The sequence below is a fragment of the Triturus cristatus genome, chromosome 5_2 (genome assembly GCF_964204655.1).
Source record: "Triturus cristatus chromosome 5_2, aTriCri1.1, whole genome shotgun sequence".
Classification (NCBI taxonomy): domain Eukaryota; kingdom Metazoa; phylum Chordata; class Amphibia; order Caudata; family Salamandridae; genus Triturus; species Triturus cristatus.
The window spans coordinates 73,130,167-73,144,341 of record NC_140588.1 but is presented as its reverse complement, the minus strand read 5'-3'; the positions used below and the strand labels follow the sequence as shown (position 1 = coordinate 73,144,341).

Sequence of the window (14,175 nt, the reverse complement as noted above, 5' to 3'; positions counted from 1 at the left end):
CATTCTGGAGACTAAAAAAATCTTTTTCCAACAAAGTATTAAACTCAACTAATAAAACAAAAGATATTTTCAACACAGTAAGGGAGCTATCTAACTCCGATCGTGTGACCCCTCCTATCCCTGCCTCACAGAAACTATTTAATGATTTTAACTCTTTTTCTTTGGACAAAAATAAAAAAAATCAAAGAATTCATGGATTCTAATTACAAGGATGTGGAAGAACTGTCAGGAAATACCAACCCCGACTCCATGGCTTCCTTCTCATGTCTAAACAAAGAACAGCTCTTGGAACTTCTAAATTAAGTAAAATCAGGCTCCCTTAAATATACCTGTCCCCCTCACATACAAAAAACTATTTTTTTAGCACTTCTGGAGTCTGTTCTTTCTCTACTGAATCCTTCCTTAATCCAAGGTACAGTACCACAATCTTTTAAAGAAGCAGTGATCATTCCACTGCAGAAAAAACAAGGTGTTGACCCTCAGAGAATGGACAACTATACGCCTACATTCCTTCTCCCCTTCCCGGCTAAACTATTGGAGACACATGTAGCCAAACCTCTTAGCACCTACATTGAAGACACCAATTTTTTAGACTCACATCAGGCAGGTTTCCTCTTATCCCACTCTACAGAATCTATTATTCTATCTGTCATGGATGACTTAAAAGGAAAAGCTGATGAAGACTGCACTCAAGCCTTGATTCTCCTGGAACTGTCTTCGGCGTTCGATACCAGCGACCATGACATTCTGATGGAACTTATTGCTGCAACAGGTCTCAGAGGTGCTGCCCTAAATTGGTTTCAATCCTTCTTAGAGGACCAGAAACAATCAATGTGGCTTTCGACTTACAAATGCGGCATTGTCAACAAGAATTGCGGAGTACCTCTGGGCTCCTTATTGTCCCCACATCCCTTTAATGTATATATTCCCCCCCCCCACATATTCACGCTTCGCCAGATGGGGGTACAGATTTATAACTATGCTGACGATATGCAGTTGATCTTTTCCATCGATGATTCTACAAACTCCAAAGAGTTCCTCAGGAATACCATGCTGTTCATCAGGCATTGGATGAACAAAAATCAATTAAAACTAAACTCCCAAAAAACTGAAATCATCATCCATAACAACAAACTTCAGCACTGGACTCTTGTCCATTGGCCCTCAGAGTTCGGACCTGCACCTGTACCTAGGAACTCGATAAAGAGCCTAGGCATTCATAACGATTCGGATCTCACCATGGACTCACAAATTGGGGCAGTACCCTCTGCCGGTTTTTTCCACCTTCGAAAACTGCAAAAAATCTGAAGGTTTTTCAGCCGAGCGGCCAGCATTCAAATCATCATTGCCTTGATCCTATCAAAAATGATTATGCGAACGCAATTTACCTAGGCCTCCAGTGCAACCAGAAAAACCGTCTGCAGCTGATACACAATCAGGCAGCTAGAATTATCTATCAGCAATGTAGACACTGTCACATCAAACCACTGCTGAAGGAGCTACACTGGCTTCCAATGGTGCAGCGTTCCATGTTTAAAACAGGATGCATCCTGTTTAAAGCTATACATGGTATTGGCGCAAAGTACATAGCCTCAAAAATTAACAGGTATTCTCTACAGCACACTTTAAGATTCATGCACATGAATCTACTGACGTTTCAGACGTAAACGGACAGGAGGATCTCGTTTCTGAAAGCAGGGACCCCAATTTTGAAACACTTTGCCTACGTCATTGGAACTAGAAACAGACCATTTGCGCTTCAAGAAAAAGCTGAAGATCTAGCTTTATACCCAAGCTTATACTTAGACATGGACCCTTCTTAACCGGTGACTACAAATGAAAATATTAGCGCCAAGAGGCCTGTTTGGTGAACGTGAGCTCTAAAAAATGTTAATAATATAACATAACTTACCTGTCTCCGCAGACTCTGCTTTCATGAGTGTGATTTTGCGTGACATTCTCATGATTCAGTGGAATACTAATGGACTCCATTCCTAGACAGAAAGTTACACACAAAAAACAATTACCACGCTGTAATCTGTTAAATTGGTTGAAGATGAACTACAATGCTGTCCTTCAAGGTTGTCTGCTTGGTAAAAATGTTTTTACAACCTTCAATGTTCAACAAATATAACACTATTGAAGGACATTACTTGATATGAACGCTTTCCAGCATATGCATGACCACTTGGTGTTTTTCTCCTCAAATTATTTTATGCCAAATGTGGTCATTGTCGAGGACTGAAGACTTTATGATAATCCTGGTAGCCTTACTTCAAATTCACTCTCCTAGTTTGGATGGAAGGTCTGTGGATGGATACACCATTTATTCTCATTATTTCCCCTTTCCTGATGTGAAGATACTGAAACTTAGGCAGTAACTACCCAATAGCCATCTCATCTATGCGCTTTAAACTTCACATTATTTGTACGGATTGCATTGATCACATGAGAGGACTGACGGACAGTCAACAGAATACATCAGATGAACAGCTCTCATTTAACCAGCACAATAGACATAGGCAATACAATTGTATCAAGCATTGTCTGTGATCCTGGCAGTCGCAGGGATGGCTTCGCAACCTCAAAGATGGTATTGTATGTGCTCCACATTATCTAGGATACTCGAGATTTAGTCTAAAATAGGAAGCAATCCCACCTAGCCTACTTGACTCATTGGGCAGTAGTGAGTGAGCAGTTATGGACAAACTAAAAGGACATGATGTGAGGTGTAGTCGGTGTTCAATACAACACAAGTACTGATTGGAAACAGAAGTGAATCTGCAGTAATACTTGCAAGTTTTGAAACTTTGCAATACTTTCATACTACCTAAAAAAAAAAAAGATGTATACTATACTGCATTGGAACAAAAATTAAACAGTAAGAAAACTCATCAAGCATCAAACGAAAAACAATGAACTTCTTTAACAAACACAAATGTGGTGGTAAAACCAGCCCACCCGAATTGCATACTTTATATTCTGTTCACAGTCACTACATGATTACAAACAATGGGATGATGAACCTGTAAAATGGATACAGTATCAATATGTAGTTATAATTCTAAAACATATTTGCAAACATAAGACTCCTCTCCAACAATAACTGCCTGTAAAGAGTGCGCTAGTCATCAATATGACGATCACAATCCTCCCACAAAAACCTGGTTATTTTCTATCTGTTGTTTCCAAATGTATCCCACTAGTAATCCTGGATTATTGGAAACACAAGAAAAATTACGGAAACATAGTAGCAACCTGTAAAGAAACTAAACTATTGCAACAGACTTGAAACAAAGTTTCTCGGCATTCAGCGCTTGGGATAAAGGGGCAGGGTACATATGCTTTCCTCATGGCTTAGGGTTGATGCTCGCTGGTCCCTCAATGTAGCAATGCTGCCACTTGATGTGGGGTGGCAGGGAGTGGCCATGGTAGTGAAGAAGGACATGCCTATCCCTGAGCACTGCGTCTGCATTTCTGGAATCCTTGGCCTACACCATGGCTTCCATGCAGGCGAGGTCAGCAGAAACTGCAGGGCAGACCTGTAGATCTTCCAGAGAGCTTCGGGGCTCTTTCTATCTTTTAGGAGAGAGGAAGCGCTGAGCTCCATGTTCTGAAAGCATCACTATAGGGTCTACATGGGACAGTGCCAATGTTGCAGTTCTGTAAGCTGAAGAGGAGCTTCAGCTTTTATCTCCAGCCCACATACTAGAGCAGCAGTACCCAGCCAGCTCACTGCCTATTAGGTTCTAGGTGTAGAGGAGGAAGAAGCAGGAAATGTGTAGTCTCCATTCATCCCTGTGGCAGCAGCCATCCATCTTATTGCAAGCATCGCCTATATAAATAAAAAGATGTTCCTGATCATCTACGAGAAACAGGTGCACCGAAAGTGATCTAGAAAAGTTTCATATATGAACACTCTCTGATGTTTACAATCATTGTTTACAAATCACGAAGTGTTTACAATCATCTACTTTCATGGAAAAAATAAACACAATGGGGTCCCATTACACACAGCTCGCTGGACTTAAATGAAGCCAGTACCCTCACCATTAGGAGCTTCCACCACCCCACAAGAGTAAACATGCTGCCAAAGCCAGTACCGTGTAAAGGAAGTCAAAGGGTGTTACCTTATTGGTCAAATTGAGACTATGGGTGGGAGAAGCAAATGGATGTCCATTCTTACAAGGCGTCTATCACTGAGTCCCAATCTTCCTTACCATTCACTCAATACAGCTAAGGCGAGCATGTAGTTGGATATCACTGCCCCATATGCATTTTCCACTTAGATATGCCATGCATACTCATCCAACAGAACACATAGAAAGTGCTCCGCACATACATTTAACACAGCTCAGAGATGCTATGAAGTTGGCTCTCATATGGCTCAAATGATCACCTGTGGTTGCCACACAAAAACAGCAAACAGAGGTAGTGGGCTTAAATATAGCCAGCAAAAACATTGTTTAACCGAATTATTGCGCCCCAACTATTGTTTACAAAAATATTGGTGCCATGTTTTAATATTACGCTCAACTGGGCAATATTTTTAACGATATTTAGGAGACAATATTTCAGTCAAAATACTTTGCATATGATATTCCCGTATCACGTCTCAAAGGAACACTACACATAACACCTCACACACCTCCGAAACAGCTCACATGAACTACATAATCTGCTATGTCTCGAGTACCAACAGTATTTGTCAGGTTGGTCTGTCATACAAAAAATCTACAAAAGGTCGAATTAGATGGAAGACCACACACAGGAACCCCACATAGTATATATATACATTAGCAGTGACTTCTTTAACATTTACATCACTTACATTGGCTATAACATAAAATCCAGTACAAGAGATACTGAGACGTTTCTCACACTACCACGTAATGCTCTGGTGTCTTTGAGAGGCAACACAATCACAGTCACAACAAAGACAACAATCAGAACATTACACATAGAACAATTCATGCCACCATGGATACACCAACTACTCAAAGCACAGAGGAGACATCTGGTTCACAAATACAAGAGCACAGTAGTCAGAATGTCACACACCTCTTTCAGAGTTCGAACTTTGTATCCAAGTAGAATATTTTTAGTGAGAGTCACTGGGCCTATTAGGGGGAAGGGGGTTTGAACTATTTGAAAAACCCTTGCACAGCAACTCTCTGACACTAGTATTGTACACACACAGCTCAAAGAAGACATAAGTACACACAGTCATTGCAAACGAATCTAAAATCCAGTAACACACCAGGTAAGGCCCACAACACAGACCTAAAACGGACCGTAATGTAACACCAAATCATTATCAGAGGGCTTATAGGGTTTTGGCGTGTAATGGTGTATGGGAAATACTACTGTAACACGGTGAGCTAGGAAAAATACCAATTTTATGACAAAATCATCAACTTCTTACTCATTTGATGGTTCCAAAAAGGCAGATCCAGATGTTGTTTCTTTACTGACACATGCCATATCCTCTGACATGCTTCAATATAATTGTGCAAAGGATGGATTGCCAAATTCCCTGTTGACATTTGCTTTCCCCTAAGGTGCTCATGAATAGTTATCTCTGCTTAACCCTGGCACCCCCTGAGCGTATCCTATCTGCATGTTCCTGACATTATATATTCAGAATCTCAGAAGCAGTTTTTGAGCAAATTTAGACACCACATAAATTGACTTAAGGCTATTTGGGAACGAAACTCATGCCTTTTCAGGCAGTTATATAGGTACAGTCTACATCAGCAGTGACTCTTAGTGGCTTAACTAATTGGCAAAAGAGAGGCTGAAAATACTGTCAGCGCGAACTGTTAGTGGAGTTGCTGTAGAAAACGATGCACCTATGTAGTATGAGAAACAGATTTTTAAAAACTACTTCTTCATGGATATCATTTCCCAAATACATACCAGTGTAAAGGACTGTGATCTTGGACTGAAAGCAGATGGCATAAATATTTCAAAGAGAAGGCCTTCAAAGGAGGGTACCGAGAAGATCGATACACAGCAAGAGCGAATGCACACAGCCATCAATGTCATGCCAGGGTCACTTCTGAAGAAATCTCTAACAGTAGTGTGTGCTAGCACTCCACCCGCAAGAGAAGACTGAGCAGCAACGGTTTTGTGTTATGGGTAGAAAAGGCAAACTAAAGATGTTCTTGAAGTAGGAAGTATTAAAGCGGATGATACGGTCAATGATGTCGGAATACATCTCAAATCCCCAGCTGACATCAGAAAAAGCATAATTCTAGAATAGGGATTGACGGTGACTGTTCCGATGCAGGAATATGTACAGAGAACTGGGGGTTTTTGGTCTACATTGGATGACCCTACAAAAGACATGCCAGTTTTTACCACAGAGAGGCATTTTTTTCTGGTAAAATCTTTTTTTTTACTAGCAACCGCTGATCATGAGATCTGAAGTGCGAGATCCTTCCACTGCGCCTGCTGAAAGGCTGTAGCTTCCTTCCTGAAGTAGAGACTGGCAATTGTTGCATAGCAGTATATTATTAGTAAAAATGTCGTTTGACAAATATTTTACCTCCTAAATGCAGTTTACAAAAATATAATCTGACTTTCACCTTAAATGGGGCAAAATTGTGCAAATAATATTTGGTGATGATAATCTGGCACTACACCCCCTGGAAATCCTGAGCAGTTTGCACTTGCCTTTCATTTTATGGTGATACAAATAGATGATCTTGACACGACGGAGTCATAAACCCTGTGGCCCGAATACTTGTGAGATGACATGTGGGTGAGGACTTGAGTGTTATCCATTTTCAGTAGGAGAAAGTACCCATGAGATCAAGGAAGGTTTATGTATGGCCTAAGCAAGACTTTTTCCATTTCCATGATATCTTCAATGAAGGGGAGGTTGTCACCTGGTGGATGGTAAAACATGTGCAATTTGCATAATGGCCTGCTGTTGCTGTTGATGTCAATGCAAAGGTATTCGCAGGAGGAGACTTGAGTGTTATCCATTTACAGAAGAAGAAAGTACCCATGAGATCAAGGAATGTTTATGCATGGCCTAAGCAAGACTTTATACATGCAGGTGAAAGGAGGAAAACACTGTAGCATCCCATGTGCCAAAAGACCGGGTTGAGGAAAAGAACCCACCGACCCTCTTCTACACCGGGAAAGGAAACAAAACCATGAAAAAGACATGTAATTCATGACACTGCAGACATATTGTCTTATCTTGTATACATCCAACTGAATGTAAGATTAGGGTGAGCAAACATAAGCATAATTTCTTTTAATTATTTAGTTGTTAATGAAATATGAGACAATAAACAACATGTCTTCTCTCTATAAAATATTTTGTGATCGACAAATGCTGGACTTGTCTGTTTCAACAGCTAAAAAAGTTGTATTTTGCCTCTTAAATAAATTTAAAAAATAGCATTAAGTTGCCTTCCATCAAGAAACTGATTATCTACTATAAAAGAAATGATTTGTTGATGCTCCAGTCACTGACTTCTGCTTAGAGTAAGCCTCTGACAATGACAATGTTAATAGTTATGCCATCTGCATAGTAAAGTGGGATTGCCGTGCTGTACTAACTCACAGAAAGGATGCTGTATGGCTAGCAGAAGTCTAAGCTTTCCACTCTCACAGCTAAGGCACAACATAGTCAGAAGCAGTGTACACTTCCCATATACACAAAAAAAAGCTACACTTCAGTATAGCATGGAAGGAGTCCAAGCATGATATTCTTCACAATGAGTCTGTCCTTAGTTACAGTCAGTCCTTTGTCACTAGTATACACCTGGCATTCAGCAGTGGAATTTAGGAGTGTGTTATTTATCCTCATCCTTGATGCGAGATATGCAATTTCAAATGTAAATAATTTTACAGATGAGAGTACATATCACATAACTGTTAGCATTATGAAAGAGATGACTATGAATGTAGTATTATTTACTGGTTTGAGTATGTGGTGTTTATTAAATTATATTGTGTTGTTACTCATGGTTATAAATAATGTCAGGTCATAAGCATTGCTGTTGTGTGAATTATGAGTTTCATGGTTTAACATACATTGCCAATATCAGCATTTTGGGTTTTAATTAGTAGCCATGATTGTACTTTAAAGGAGGTTTCTAAAGTTAATTTTTGAGGTTTTTATTTAAAATATGGAAAGGTGTTGTAGCCAAAGCTACTGCTAACGTTACTGTAACCTTTACTTTTTCAATGAATTACTTTTTTTTTTAAATTCTATATTACATTCTACTTTATTCATGAGCAGTTGGGGTTGGCTATTGGAAGTCATCCCCTGCAGTGCATAGCCTTTGCTAAGCCAAGTGAGGCTTGCCTCTTTTTTTAATTTCTTTGGTGATTTGCAGACCAAGTCTTTGTGTTCAGAAAAGGCACCCACAATGTTTTAACCAGTTACATTATATGCATGAGAAGGCAAACTATGCAACACTATGTCCCATATTCTTTTGTAATAGTATATTGATCCATTTGAGTTAGAAACATCATTTTTGATAAAATCTGCAAAATATGTGGCAAGCGCAGTGTAGCAAAGTGGGTTCCACCCATTTAACCCCCCTTTATATTTATATATATATAAAGTTTTATATAGCGAGAGCATGACCCAAGCAGGTATCAGAGTGCTTTACAGATGATCAAGGTACAAACAGAGCTGCAGGTCAAAAACAACAACCGTGAGAAGCAAGATACAGGAATAGTTAGAGGACCAATATAATATGCCAACCCAAAAGGAAATAGAAGAGCATATAACTGCAACAGACAAATGTAGGGGTTGAGCACAAATCAAAATCACAGACATAGTCAAAAGCATAGGACCCCCTGTGGAAAAAAAAATGATGTATTAGCGTTAATCAGGGCGAGAAGGACAAAATCCTGCATGTAGCGGAACCAACCACAAATGGTACCTGGTGGGAGTAGGTGCCATTTAAACAAGGGAATTCATTCATAGAGCTTTCACTTCTTTTTTGAAAGATGCCGTAGAGGGAGTGAGTCTAATGTGCCGAGGCAGGGAGTTCCAGATTCTCGGGCTATACCCGAGAAGGCCTGATTATAGGTTTTCTTTTCATGGAATTTTTGGGGTTTCAGCAGAAGAGTGCAGAGTGAGAAGATCAGCTCCCACCAGAAAGCTCCTGTTTTTGGGCTAGGTACAGAGGAGTGTTAACATGAAGGGCCTTGTGAGTCATGCACACAATCTTAAGATGAATCCTAGCCTCCAAAGGCAGCCAGTTTAAGGATTTCAGGACCGGTCCGATGTGACTATTTCTTCGGGAACCCATGATGAGCCTTGCCGCTGAATTTAGGGAAGCCCTGAGCAGTGCTAGCTTGTAGCTGGGTAGCACACAGAGTGTTGCTCAGCCATAATCTAGCCTCGAAATTACTAGAGCTTGAACAGCAGACTTGAAGTCGTCCGGGGGGAGGAAGGGTTTTATCTTTCTTAGAATACTCATGTGGTAGTTGGCATCTTTGGTGGCTGAGTGTCAGGGGGAATCCAGATGGGGGCCGAGCGCCGCCTGCAAAGGGGCTCGGCATACGTATAACAGAGAAAGAATGTCCAGCCACGCCAGGGTTAATGAGCACCTCACACCCTCCCCTCTGCAGGATGATGCAAACAGCGTCAGCGGAGATGACCAATCACAGCCCCAGGAGGTGGAGAAAAGGGGCCTCCCGAGAGAAGACGGCGCAAACTCGGAAGCTGAAGAAGACGGAGGAGCCGAGGACGCCGAAGCAGAAGACGTGCGGAAGTAGAAACCACCCGTGGAGCCGAAGGAAGAAACCGCGCGGACTGACCACCCCGCCAACACCGCAGCAGAGGAGCAGGAGACGTGGAGCGAGGAGTGGTGGACACCCCCGGGAGACGCGCACTAGCCGCCGTAACTCTAGAGAGTTACGGCACTGGCGGTGAGTAAATCGATCACCGGGGAGTCAGATAGGTTGAAAGGAGGGGGGGAGGTCTGTAAATAAGTAATCCCCATAGTTGCGATCGGAGCCTTGATTTGAATCGCTCCGTGTTTTCAGGAATCGCCCATTGTCAGCCTCGGGTGCTTTGCGGGAAGAGTGCTCTTGCTCCTACATTTGTTCTCTGTTACTTTTGGGAGCGACTGTATGCGTGGTGAAGTGGTGAGGACCGCCAACCCAAACCTGTTTATTTTTTCCTCTGCCTATATGTTTCTTGCGTTGCTCTCCCCGTCACAGTCATAAGAGGCCTGCATCCCTGACCTGAGCACAAACAAACGTCAATAGTCCAGATTGTTCCTCTCCCTTCACATCCTTTTGAGCCTGGCACTCCCCTTCCTCACATACCTCACCGACCACCTCACTGTATAGCACCATCCACACCAGGGAAGGTGAAGGGTAGCTCAAAGAGAGTAAAACAGATCAAAATACTCATCGCCACTTATTTCTTGTTTCCCTCCTGAGCATCCTGGGGACCCGCCACCTGCAGCAAGGAGGAGACCAAGACCCGAGGACGGAGGTTGTCTATACACAGCGACACGACCCGGTTCTCATCCTGACGAACTGCACCTAGTGAACAAAACCCCATTCACTGTTCCTCATCACTAGAAACTCAAATATCTCTGCAATAAAGATCTGGTCACAACTATCCATCCCATACGGCCTACTAACTTTCATTTCCGACCCTCTCTCCGACACTGAGCTAATGTGGTCCTGCATTCTCAATGACTTGTCAAGTATAATTTCAACAGACCTTACAGAATCGATGATGTGTGGGGTACAGTTGAGAGCTGTAAGATGGTTTGTGGACTCAGCGATGATGGAAGGCTGTTTGGTTGGCGCAATCAGGAGCAATTCTGTTTTGGAGGAGTTGAGCTTAAGATGTTGGGAAGTCAGCCCATGTTGAGTTTTGAGTAGGGTTGAGTTGAGCGATCTGATGTCGTTTGGGGAGGAGATTTTCAGGTACGGGTCGGTGTCATCGGCATACATGTGATGGTGAATGTTGGATGAATTAAGTAATTCTGTTAGAGGCTCCATGAACTAGTTGAAGAGCATGGGAGTGCAGATCCCTGAGGGACCCCAAGGATGGGGATAAGAGAATGATTGACTTTAAATCTTTGCATTTCGTTGTTAAGAAAGGAGGCAAACCTGTTTAATACCGGGCCAGAGAGACTCAGCCTTCATTCCAGTAAATCCAGGAGGTTGTCACGCTTGACCGTATCAAAAGCTGAAGATAATTCGAGGAGGATTAGAAGGCAGGCTTCATTTGATCAAGCATTTTTAGGGCGTCATTGACTATGTGTGTTATAGCTGTTTCAGTACTGTGGCCCTGGCGAAAACCTGATTGGAACTGATCCAAAAGCTGGAATTGATCAATGTGGTTACATAGCTGGACAACAACACATTTCTGTAGGAGCTTCACTAGAGTTGGAATACTAGTGAGAGGACGAAAGTTATTAAGCTCCTCTTGGTTGCAGTGGGTTTTTTGAGAATGGGCGTAACCTGCCCTGAGTTTAGACAGTCAGTAATCACACCTTGAGGTAGGGAGGCATTTACTATTTATGTCCAGAGAGGGACTAAGGACCCTTTCATCTGATTGAAGAAACTTGAGGGTAAAGGGTCACTCAAGTGGTTTGAGGGTTTCAAAGTAGTAAGCAGGTTGAGAATAGAGAATGTGTCGCAGGGAGTGAATTGGCTCCAGCAGGCATTATTTTTGGATGAGAGACCTATGTCAGGCAGAGGCTGAGGTGGAGTGAGTTGGCTCCAGCAGGAGTTATTTTTGGGTGAGAGAACTGTAGCAGGCAGAGGTTGAGGTGGAGGAGTGATAGTAGGGTTAATCGGGCATAGGACAGTCAGTTGGTTGCCTTGTAGAGCTCGTAGATCATTTTCAATCTTAGTAGTCTTTTCAAGGAAGAAAGAGGCAAACACTTCACAGGTTGGCTGTGTAAAGGCCTGTAATAGTGGGAGGAAGGGTAGATAGTTGGATTGGAGTTTGATCAATTCAAAAAGTTTTTTAGATCTGTTTCTGGCATTATCTATCTGGCTTCAGAAGAAGTTCGATTTTTCCCTCCTGATATGTTTGTTGTAAGAGCTTCTTCTAGATCTCAGTAACAAGAGGTGTTCCGGGGATGGGGATCCTCTCCAGGATTGTTAGGCAAGTCTCAGATTGCGTCTATCTGAATTTAAAATATCGTTGAACCAAGTTTTGGAGTCTTAAGAGGACTTTCTTTTAAGTTGGAAGGGGACAACGGAGTCTAAAATACTCAATTATAGAGCTGTTGTAATGATCTGTGAGGTCCTGTACCTCAGACATGTCAATTGGAGGCAACAAGGTGATCTTGCTGAGGGAGATCAGGTTATTCATGTTTGAGTTTTGGAGAGATCATTTCCAGAGCCTGGGATTCTTGTCTTGTGATCTTTTCTTGGACCAGGGTTCAATGATGTGGAAGGAGATATAATGATGATCAGACCAGTCACACAGGGCAATCAAGACTAATTGAATTGCATTGGGTTTAGCTATAATAAGATCCAGGATCCAGCCCAGAATGTGGGTGTGACTATGACATATTTGAACTAGGCTGAGGTCTGCAAGGAAGGTTTTGAGAGGGGTCGCTACCGGGTCCTTCAGGTCATTCCAGTGTAGACTGACGTCTCCGAGGAAGATTTGGGGACAATGATGACCCACATTGGAAGAAATTATTTCCATGATATCTTCAACGAAGGGGAGGTTGTCACCTGGCGGATAGTAAAAGATTTGCATAATGGCCAGCTGTTGCTGGTGATGTCAATGCACAGGTATTCACAGGAGGATACGGCATCTATGCGGAATTGTTTAACAATGAGACTATTCTGGTATATACAAGTGATACCACGACCAGGTCTCTCCACTCTGTCCAGCCTAATGATGTTATGATTCAGGGGGACTAGAATGTCAAGGATCGGACCAGGGGAATCCTTTAGCCAGGGTTCCTTAAGTATGAGGATGTCAAGAACCTGAGACAGGAAGAGTTCTGCATTGTCTGTAACATGTTTCACAGCTGATCAACAATTGATGAGCATGCACTTCATATGTAGAGTGGTGATAGAGGAAGTGGGCTGTGAGATGGGAACTTGCTTGAGGTTAGAGAAGTTTATAGCATTCGTGTTGTGACTGGGTCTTCAGAGAGGGTTCGGCAGAATGGCTAGAATGTATTCCTGGTGGTTTGGCTTGTCCAGGAGAAGGGTATTATATGAGTGCAGGACAATGTCGATATCATTCACTGTGAAGGGATTCTACGATCTAGAGGGAGCGTTCAAGAAGGGTATGGTTCTCCAATGTGGGGACGCATAAGTCAGAGAACAACCATTGAAAGGGGGGGGGGGGAACGACAGCTTGAAGTGGAGGGAAGTTTCAGGTGTAAGATTGTGCCTGTAATTCCCTGGCGACCTGTCAGTCCATATAGCGTTAGCCAGTTTAGTGGTGATGAGTATGAGCTTTTGTAAGTCAGCCTTGATTTGTTAAATATCACAAGAGATAATGTCCAGAGCGGAAGAGGGTACAGAGTATAGACGAGATTTCGAGGAGTGTGTCAGGGAACCCCTAGGCTGAGACGGAGTACTGATGGAAGCAGATGTGAGTTGCTGGCCAGAGTGCTCCTGGTAAGGGTTGGTTGAGAAAGAAAGGTTGTTTAGATGGCAGGGGGGCATGGGAGCGCTATTGAGCTGATCTTCTAGGAGCTCTGGAGACGGCAGGGTGTTGGAGTAGTTCATGAGAGGGGAATCAGACTTCAGGGAAGACCCCTCACTAGCCAAGGGATGAGAAGGGTAGACTGAAGTATGAGTTAGGCCAGGGCTAATGCAGGGTAAGTGGAGGTATGGTGTGGTGGAAAGGGGAGCACTGTTATGTAAGACTGCATAAGACCCTGAATGTTTTCACTTTCTTACCCCACAATTATGGACTTCTACTGTGAGTGAGTCTCACTACTGGAGCCTCACTCACTATAAATTCTGTGGAAATGGACTGTGAGTGCTAACTACCAGTGTTTGCTCTTTTACATAAAGCTGCTGGTATTCAGCTAGGGTAATAGGTCCTGGACAGGTTACATGCAAACACGTAAGCACACATGTGTATACATATGTGTGGGCTGAGCATATGGGCCTACCGTCTAGCTCAGCCCAGTATCTGCGCACATGTAACCTGTTGCAAAAGAGGCCTTTCTGGGTTTTGTGTTT

General features: G+C 42.6%; 1 protein-coding gene across 2 annotated transcripts in view; it reads right to left on the bottom strand.

Annotated features, from left to right (window-relative positions):
* Nucleotides 1-14,175, bottom strand: part of LOC146822679 (molybdenum cofactor sulfurase-like) — a 1,712,661-nt gene that overhangs the window by 586,201 nt on the left and 1,112,285 nt on the right. For both annotated transcript variants that reach the window (XM_085606872.1, XM_085606873.1), the window contains exon 10: nt 1,913-1,994. In XM_085606872.1, the coding sequence (XP_085462998.1) occupies nt 1,913-1,994 (82 nt within the window). The remainder of the gene's footprint in view (nt 1-1,912; nt 1,995-14,175) is intronic.